Below are 9,032 nucleotides of genomic sequence, written 5' to 3' on the forward strand. Positions count from 1 at the left end.
ACCTCTACAGAGGATGCACTGCTGTCCTCAGCTTTCAGCACAGCTTTCCATTGTCTGGTTTTTGTGTAATCTGTCCATTGACTTGTGCTGTGTTATTTGCTTCAGAATTGATAATGTTTGTGTGAAGTCCTAAATTTGGAGTCAGGAGGTTGTCAGAGGCTTTTCAGGCTATGTGACCTCTCCTAGCAAACTTCGAAGGGCATCTGTTGACCAGTGCTAGCACTGTTTGTTTTGTGAGGAAGCAGGGTCTATAAAGAGAATTATTACACAATGTAAGTGATTTTCTTTTTGCTAAGCAAATATTTGCAATATATTTTGGGAGATCAAGCATTCAAAGTGAAAAAGTAGGATATCTGCCAGGAACGTGGGAAGCATGAAGAAGGGCACTTTTAGTAGAGAGAACATGGAATGATTTTGGCATCTTGGATCTACAGGGAAGTCAACACGGGCTTCTACCCTTATTTTCATTGAGCACTAAGGCTTTAGGCATCTCAACAGATCTGGAAAACTCTTCCCAGACTGTTTTTACTTCACTAGCTCCAGTAGTTATTCTTGCAAAAGTCAAGGTACTGTGGAGCAGAGACAAATCCTATGACTTCAGCAAATGAGCAAGGTCCTAATATGGGGCTTTCCTAGAGGGTAGTTTATTTTATAAATACCTGAAGTAACTAACAATGCCCAGTAATGGAGAGCATGTCACTAGCTGGATGACTGCTTGCAGCTGGTTTCATAACTTCTGGATCATTCCTTTGGCTTGAATAAAAGTTGCAAAGTCAGTACATGGCTTAAACTGTTGGTTTAGGAGTAGCAGTTCAATGCTAGTCAACATGTAACTTCCACATGTGAATTTCTTTGTGCTGTGGTATAGACAGGAGGTCCAATTTATATGCATGTAGTTTATAAATACTGGAAATGAGGTCATGTTTTCTATAAACATTTATTTCAACAGTTTAAAGAACATGCCATTCAAAACATCTGGAAATCACAAGAACATGAGGCATGTATAATAGCAATATCTTAAATACACATCAGTAAAAGCCATTTTTTCACTCTGATAAAAGTTACAACTTCATTTTTCTAAAAAATATTTAAGCCATGAAATATGTTTAGGTAATACATATATACAGCATCTAAGTTTCTTCTTTCCTGTAGGATTTAAGACACTAGTGGTTTGTGCAATAGAAACAATGTGCCCCCCTTTGAAGGCTGGATTGGTTTGGATCGTGTGTGCAGAACTAGGCAAATAATTGTCACACCTCATGGCTCTGTGTGAGTGCATGAAAGATCTGGATTTTGCAGACCATGTGCTCAAACATTCCTACAGCTGCTCACCTATTCCCAACATCTGATGTAGTTGATAAATCATTAGGTCTGGAGTTACTTCTAGAATACCCCTACCTATGGTCTAAGTAAACTGGGGCCTACTTTTAATGGGAAGTCTCTGCCCCTCAGTGTGCTGTTGTGCTTCCAGTGGTGATTCAGTAAAATGTGTTTGTCCTGTCTTAGTATGTGTGAATTGATAAATAACTGTGCTTTTGATCAGCTACAACTGTTTTATCCTCATCTCTAAGGAAAGCATTTCTCTTTCTATTTCATAGGGGAGGTCAGCATTAACTTGCACTTCAAAGTACTGTTTGATTTCTTCTACCTCCTTTTCCCAGAACTCTTTGGAGATATCAAACAGTTCGGTCAAGTTGACATCTTCTAAACCTTTCAGGTTCAAAGCAGTGTCAGCAGGGATATAACCTATGGCAGTTGGCTTGGCAGAAGCTTTCCCTTCAATTCTGTTGAACATCCATTCCAGCACACGGGAATTCTCTCCATAGCCAGGCCACAGGAATTTCCCTTGGCTGTCTTTCCGGAACCAGTTAACATGAAAGATCCTTGGTAGCTTTGCAGCTGGACGATGTGCCATGCTCAGCCAGTGGGCCAAGTATTTGCCAAAGTTGTAGCCAAAGAAAGGTCTCATGGCAAATGGATCGTGCATAATGATTTTGCCTGTTCAAAACACAAATGGAGAATGTAAGAAAATAAATAGCAAAGTTATGATAAAGTACCAGGATTTAGTGTTCATGGTCCCTTACCCACCCTTCTGTATCTGAACCAAGGAACTTTAAGAAACAGTACAAGTGTTGTCCTCTATGTACAAAAGAACAGTAGAAATTAAATTCATTTATGTAATAAGTGGAAATTAATTTCTTAAAGCAGCCTAAATGAAGAACCTCAAGAGCTGGCTTTTATCATTTATGTATTTATATTGAGCTCCAGCAGAAAAGAGAACTTAAGTTTCTTTATCCCAGACTGCAACAAGAACTCCATATGAAGGCTTCAGGCAGCCCCATGTCTGCACCCTGTTCTGTGTGTTTGCCACCTAGGGTTGTTTTGCTTAATTTGACTTTTACAGAGAATTTGGCTTTTAATTTCACTGCAAGTATTTTCTATTGTTAAAATGCACAGGTTGCACAATTTGCTGCCCAGACTGAAATGCAAAAGAGCAGGACAGAACAGGCAGTCCAGAGGGGATTGCTTTTAGTACAGGTAGGCAGATTAGCTTTTGATTTACCTTTGTGCTCAGCAGCTGCTGTTGCTTCAGATCTCATAGCTGCTCCTATAAATACTCCATGCTGCCAGTTAAAGGCCTCATATACGAGAGGCACACCTGTAAAGAACAAAATAAGTTCAATTTTTAGGGGTCCAGAAACATTTTTATAACAGGTTTTGCTACCTGAAATACTGCCAAATGCATATTAATGTATAATGGATTCTGATTTAAACTGATTTTTTTAATCAGTTCATTTCCTTCCCTTCTATTGCAAAAAAGTTTATATGAATGTGTTAAAAACTGGCTACTGATCACTGAACACATGCATGTTTAGTTGCTTAGTGGGAGATTTCTGTGACCTCAGAATCCTGAGCAGACTTTGCTGGAAATAGAATCTGGTCCTGTGGTCATATTAGACTCAGACCTAGTATAACTCCTATTTTATTTTTTTTTCAACTTCAGGTGATCTTTCACAGATCAACTTATTTTACTTCCTTTTCTGTAAACAGTCTACAACTGATTCATTTCTCTAACCATTTCCTATCTGAACTAGTTAAACTGCAAGTAAATTGAGACAAGTATGGCAATTTTCTATGTGTCTGTGTTGCCTGTGTTAGTGGGTCCTGATCTCTCTCCAGCCATTAGTAGTAGTATTATTATCATTATTTATTTTGTGTTAACATCCCACAATTCAGACATTGAAATATCAGTGGGTGTAAGTGTGTGTGTCAAAGCCTAACATGGAGCAGTTACACTAACATGGATATTTCCTTGCTTTTGCAGCTGTGAAAATAAAACCTGTGTTTGTGCCCAGTTGTGTTTCAGCCTTTCTGTGGTCAGTACTTCTGCCTTGACACGTGGCTGATTCTTTTCTTACCAGCAGGTCTGCGGCCTCCAAATATTATCCCCTCAATGGGCACACCTTCTGGTGATTCCCATGCAGGGTCCATGATGGGGCACTGGCTGGCGGGGGTGCAGAACCGTGAGTTGGGATGAGCACAAGGTTCCCCTGTATGGAATACAAGGAAAAGGTCAGAATGGCAGAATTATCTTGAATTTAGCGGAAAAAGCCAAGAGAGACTGTGGAGTGGACCAGGTTACCGTTATCTGGGGTCCAATCCTTGTTCTTCCAGGAAGTCAGAGTTATTCCTGGTGGTAATGGCTCATCAATGCCTTCCCAATAGACACCTCCATCACTGGTTTCTGCTACATTGGTAAAGATGGTGTTCTTGAATATGGTTTTAATAGCATTGGGGTTTGTTTTGACTGAGGTTCCCGGGGCGACACCAAAAAAGCCATTTTCTGGATTGATTGCCCTTAAGTTGCCTAGAAGTTAAATGAAAAAAGGTAGGGAAATCAAACTGTTCTAATTCTATCCAGATTTTTTGTAGTGTGTCTTGCTGCATCAAAATCACCCTGTCGTGGACTGTAGACCAATCCAGTTTCAGTTCCATACCTTGCTCATCAAATTTCATCCAGGCAATATCATCACCCACACACTCAATTTTCCATCCTGGCAGGCTTGGGTTCATCATGGCCAAGTTAGTTTTTCCACATGCACTAGGAAATGCTGCAGCAAAATACTTCTTTTTACCTTCTGGATTAGTAATGCCCAGGATCTATTGAAAAATTAATGCAACAGTTAAACTTGGTCTTTTTTCTTGCACTTTTCATTTTGAAGATTGTCTCCCAGCAGGTGGTAATGACAGAATATTTAATTATGCAAATTTGTTCCAACAGAAGCACTACATAATATAGTTGACAAATAACTCAAACTGTACTTTATTAATCAAAAGGTCTACTCTTCTTGCCCTTATGATATCTCTAAGGAGTTCTTATATATTTTTAAAATGTCAGGTATGTATAGAAGTCAAACTTTTTCTTGCTGATTAAAGATACTCAGACAGTATACAGCTGTGTTGTTCAGCTCACAATAAAGCCAGGCAAGACTGCATGAGTGAAGGGTAAGTACTTCATGCATGGACACTTCAGCACTTCTCATAGTATGTTGGTATATTTTTTGAGACTGTTTTCTTATGCACTTTGAAATTCTTATTTTCAGTTGTGTTTGACAGTAGTGGAATGTTTAAATGACAGCAGAAAATAAAGGCAGCAAGGGTACAAAGCAGAACTTGTTTAGAAAAATCTAATCTTTGCAGGTTTTTCAGTGCATAGGACTCCTTATAATATGAAAGACAGTTTTTTAAATTTGCTTTAATCTTTGCTATTAAATTTCTATGGACAATGTGAATGCCCAGTAATGATGTTTAAGCTCTGATCTAATTAATGGGTCTGCCTACAAGTAGCCACTCTCAGAAGTTCCAAATCTTTCTTGGCTTCTGACTTTACAGGTACTATTTTAAAATGTTTGGTACTTAATCTTGCAAGCACTTTCCAGATTCCTCATTAGCCTGCCATGTGCTAAATTCATATCAAACGTTTCAGGACTACCCATACGAGACTAATTTCATTGACAGCAAGATGTGATGCATTTATGTTGTGTTAATTTAGGGTTTAATGGCTGTTCAAACACACATGATTTAATAGCTCTTACCAGCATGTGCTCAGCTAGCCAGCCCTCCTCTTTGGCAATTCTGCTGGCAATTCTAAGAGCAAAGCATTTTTTCCCCAGTAAGGAGTTTCCTCCATAACCGCTGCCAAATGAGATGATCTCTCTGCGATCCGGGAGATGGGCAATCAGCGTTAACTCCGGGTTGCACGGCCAGTTGTTGATTAATGGTTCTGCAGAACAGAATGTTGTACTCATGAATGCAGCAATTTCCATGCTGGATCACACTGTTGTTCCATCAGCATTACGCCTCTGACACCAACCCATACCAGATGCTTTAAGGGAAACCCCCTGGTAAGTACTTGAGATAATAATCTCCTTTCCATGAAACTTTCATTGAGCTTTATTTCTATTAATTGAGTCCTGAACCTAGTGCAGTTGCTTAGACCACCCTGGTCTTCTACGCTGAGTGCCTCCCATGTGCTGAGAACATGCAGTCACCTCTAAAACATGCCCCAGGGAATTGCCAGGGTTAAGATTTTAATGCCTTTTACCTTTTAGTGGTAGAGGACATCCAACCGAGTGAAGGCACTTCACAAACTCCCCGTTGTTCAGGGCTTTCAAAGCAGCTGTTCCCATCCGTGTCATGATTCTCATGCTGGCCACTACATATGGTGAGTCTGTCAGCTCAATCCCAATCTTGGACAGTGGAGACCCAATAGGCCCCATGCTGAAGGGGATAACATACATTGTACGCCCTGGAAAACAAGGAGTAGCAAGATGTGGCAAAGAGCAAAACAGGAAGCTTTTCAAATAGTCTTTAATGATATGGAGGTTGCTTCTCCCTTCTTTAAAAACTGTTTGTCTTGTGGGTGTTTCTGATTATCTTTAAAGAGGTGTAGCTTTGTTTGTCTAACTGTGAAGCAAGAGGTTTTACCTTAAATACTGCAAGCAGCTGATCAGACAAATTGCTTAGCCAGTACTAAAGGTGGGTGGAAGCCAAGTTCTCTGTTGGTGTAAATTGCTTAACCTAAAGCTGCTGCTGGGGATGGGGGTCCTCCACTCTCTCCTCACTTCGTATCTGCCATGTGGCTTTCTGGAAAGAATTTCCCACATTTTCCTACTTTATTTAGCCCCACTTTCTGAAGAGAAGAATGCTGGAAAAAGACGGAGGACTATCCTTGCACAGGCATTTAGATCTATGGTAAAGATCCAGGTAAAACTAACAATGTGACTAATATCAGGGGTATAAACATTATGCTAAAATCTTTCTCTAGAGATTAAAGTAACTACTACTAGTAGTGTCTGTAACCCTAGAAGTTCAATGGCAACCACCCTTTTCTTGCCTACCTTGCATGCAGCCTGGGAACCTGGTATTGAAGGCCTTCTCAAAATCTTCTTCAGACATCCAGCGACCCAGCTGACTGGTTCCAGTTTTAGGGATTGGAGTGGTATCTCTCTGTTCTTGAGTGATGATTACAGTTTTGCTCTCTATTCTTGCCACATCCCTTGGGTCAGTAAGAGCCAGCCAGCTGCATTTCACCACAATTGGGAAATTAGACTTTAATGATCAATATAGCACTTCTTACCCTTTATGGGACTGGTTTAGCACAAAAGGGCACAATGCTTTGTAAGGCCAAAACTATAGTGACAGAGACAGTATAACAGGCATTCTCTCATACAAATTGCTTCAAGACTTTCCAGTATGAATAACAAATTATATGGCCTAGGAAATTCTGGATACATATTAATACTCCTCTGCCTCTTATCTCAGTCTTATTCTCTGTTGCTAACTTCCAGGGAAAAGTAAATCTCATTTCATTCTCATCAGTGTGAAGTTGTTTTGCATGGGGACCACAAAATGATGCTCCAAGCAAAGTGGATGCCAAGCAAGTACTTTAAGTGTTGGTGTAAGTGCCTGTGGGATCAGAATCCAGCTTAGTAAATTGGCATAGTCCTCCAAGTTAAAAGCATCACAAAGGAAATGCTGAGTATAAGCATGATCATTAAAGTGAAGGAGTTTATTAAAGGGGAGGCTTTTTTCCTTTTAAAGAATTTTTGCCATCTATTTACAATAGAAAGGATTGTTTTACATTTTCACCTCTGTGCATAGAAATTTTCCATGAGTATAAAAATGTTCTAGTTGGGCTGTCATAACCATCATCACTACAGCTAAGAATATAATTAACAATGAATAATTTATCTGATGAATCTTGCCCTTTTCTCTCCCAAATAGTCTGCAAACAGATTGCTAAATTCCTGCACTTAGTTATTCAAAATTCTTTGCAGATTTCTTCCATGAAAATCTCTTGGTCAGCACGTAATTCCTGAGTATGTACTTGTTGTTAACATTCTTCTTTCATGTTGGTTTAGTTGGGAGAGATGATGAAATACTTGCAAAAAGTATTTGCTGAATACATTACAGTCAAAGCTCATCGGCATGATATGAATAATGCCTGTACTGAATAATACTTGAACACCCACAGAGCTATTTGAATGCCACAGAAAAGTATTTGATGAACAAACTAATTGACTAAAATAGAAGAATTCTTCAGAAGATGTATTTGCTAAATAATATTTGTCCATTTCTAATGATCAGTTACATAAGTCTCGTGACATTATTTCAGTTCCCTGATGTAACTAATCAATGGAGACAATGTACAGTTTATAGTCCAACTGAATAATATGCTTTATATTAATTTTTAGAGGAAAAAGTTTGCTTTGCTTGAGTATTTCACCTGTGTAAGCTACAGTGCCAAAATGTTCATGGAAAGCAAATACTGAAGGGTTATAAGCAATTTTAAAAGTAAACAGGATAGAAAATGCATATTGCCATTCTGAGTTGATACTTCCTTCAGGCTACTCACCAGTTCTCATACTTGTTCAGCTTCTTGATCATGCCTTGTTCTACCATTATGTCCAGAAGTTTTTTGTTTTCTTCTTCTGAGCCATCACAGATATGAATGCTCTCAGGCTGGCAGAGCTTGGCATTACTTTCAATGAAGTCCCTTGCTTCTGGAGGCAGGCTCTCCAAATCCCCCTGGACAACCTTGGGCATGACATTCACCTCAGCTTTCAGCTGTGGGGGCATTACTGAACCTACAGTGGCTCTTGTTGGTGGCTTTGAAATACTGATCACAATCTAAAAACAAATACATTGGGTGTATTAGTACAGTATGACATTCTAACCAGTGTCAATAAGCCTTCCTAGCAGCATATAAGGCAAAGGTAGAATTTGTAATAGACTTGATCATGTATTTCTGTTTTATAATCACTATAGACAACTTAGATCACAGGTGATTTCAAGCTGGAAAAAACAGAGGCCATTCTACTTACTGTCTTATAAGCTGGATGTCAGAGAGGATCCTGATGATCCTTTCAGTTGATCCTGTTTCACCTGCTTTGGAGCACTCCTGCGATCACTGCTTTCCAAGGAAACATCCTCCCTTAAATATTCATGGTAGTGTCCATCCCACTAGGTGAGGTGAGGGAGGCTTGTCCTTTACGTCACCACTGGATATGTCTTAGGACAGTGCCACTAACACAGTCATCATGCAGAGTTGTCAACAAAGCAGCCCTGACGAGGTAATCATTTGACAGGTTTGATTAATGAATGCTGAAAGTGATAATTCTTAGCCCCTGGGTTTGTTGTTTTGAAGTATTACAAAACAGCAGTTTAACCAAACTTTGTACCAATTTGGCTTTAAAACCAAAAGCCTCATAACTTCTCTGTGTGTGGGAAAGGTTGAGAACAAGGAGTATCTGGAGCTGAGAACATGGGGGTCATCCAGGCAAATGCAGTTGGCACATTTGGTAGGCAGATCCTTGCTAGTTGGCTGTGAAGTGGAGGCTTGTCCAAGGTGTGTTTACTTGCCTTGGGAACATTGCCTGATCCTGGGATAAAGTTCAACAGTGAGCACTGACAGGCCTGAATAACCATTACACTGCCTGTCTGGAGGCCTTGTTTTTGTCCATGCAATT

General features: G+C 39.7%; 1 protein-coding gene across 1 annotated transcript; it reads right to left on the bottom strand.

The window, feature by feature from the left end:
* Window positions 1-1,279: 1,279 nt before the first annotated feature.
* PCK1 (phosphoenolpyruvate carboxykinase 1 (soluble)) lies at window positions 1,280-8,187 on the bottom strand. Its single transcript, XM_009998638.1, has 9 exons — window positions 7,919-8,187; window positions 6,402-6,583; window positions 5,606-5,809; window positions 5,097-5,284; window positions 3,999-4,161; window positions 3,644-3,868; window positions 3,420-3,551; window positions 2,564-2,659; window positions 1,280-1,998 (listed from the first exon to the last, which is right to left on the bottom strand). Exons 1-9 carry the CDS (start codon window positions 8,140-8,142, stop codon window positions 1,544-1,546), a joined length of 1,869 nt encoding a protein of 622 aa, XP_009996940.1. The 5' UTR covers window positions 8,143-8,187; the 3' UTR covers window positions 1,280-1,543.
* Between the last annotated feature and the right edge of the window lie 845 nt (window positions 8,188-9,032).

The sequence above is a fragment of the Chaetura pelagica genome, unplaced genomic scaffold (assembly GCF_000747805.2).
Source record: "Chaetura pelagica isolate M959 unplaced genomic scaffold, ChaPel_1.0 scaffold275, whole genome shotgun sequence".
NCBI classification, from domain to species: Eukaryota; Metazoa; Chordata; class Aves; order Apodiformes; family Apodidae; genus Chaetura; species Chaetura pelagica.

Bases quoted from the DNA above. Each gene is read 5' to 3' on its own strand.
- PCK1 (XM_009998638.1), bottom strand. From the start codon at position 8,142: ATGCCCCCACAGCTGAAAGCTGAGGTGAATGTCATGCCCAAGGTTGTC. The intron at 5,810-6,401 runs GTAGGCAAGAAA...CTTGTTTTCCAG, and splicing joins GTTCCCAGGCTGCATGCAAG to GGCGTACAATGTATGTTATC. The intron at 1,999-2,563 runs GTAAATCAAAAG...TGTTTTGAACAG, and splicing joins AGCAGCTGCTGAGCACAAAG to GCAAAATCATTATGCACGAT.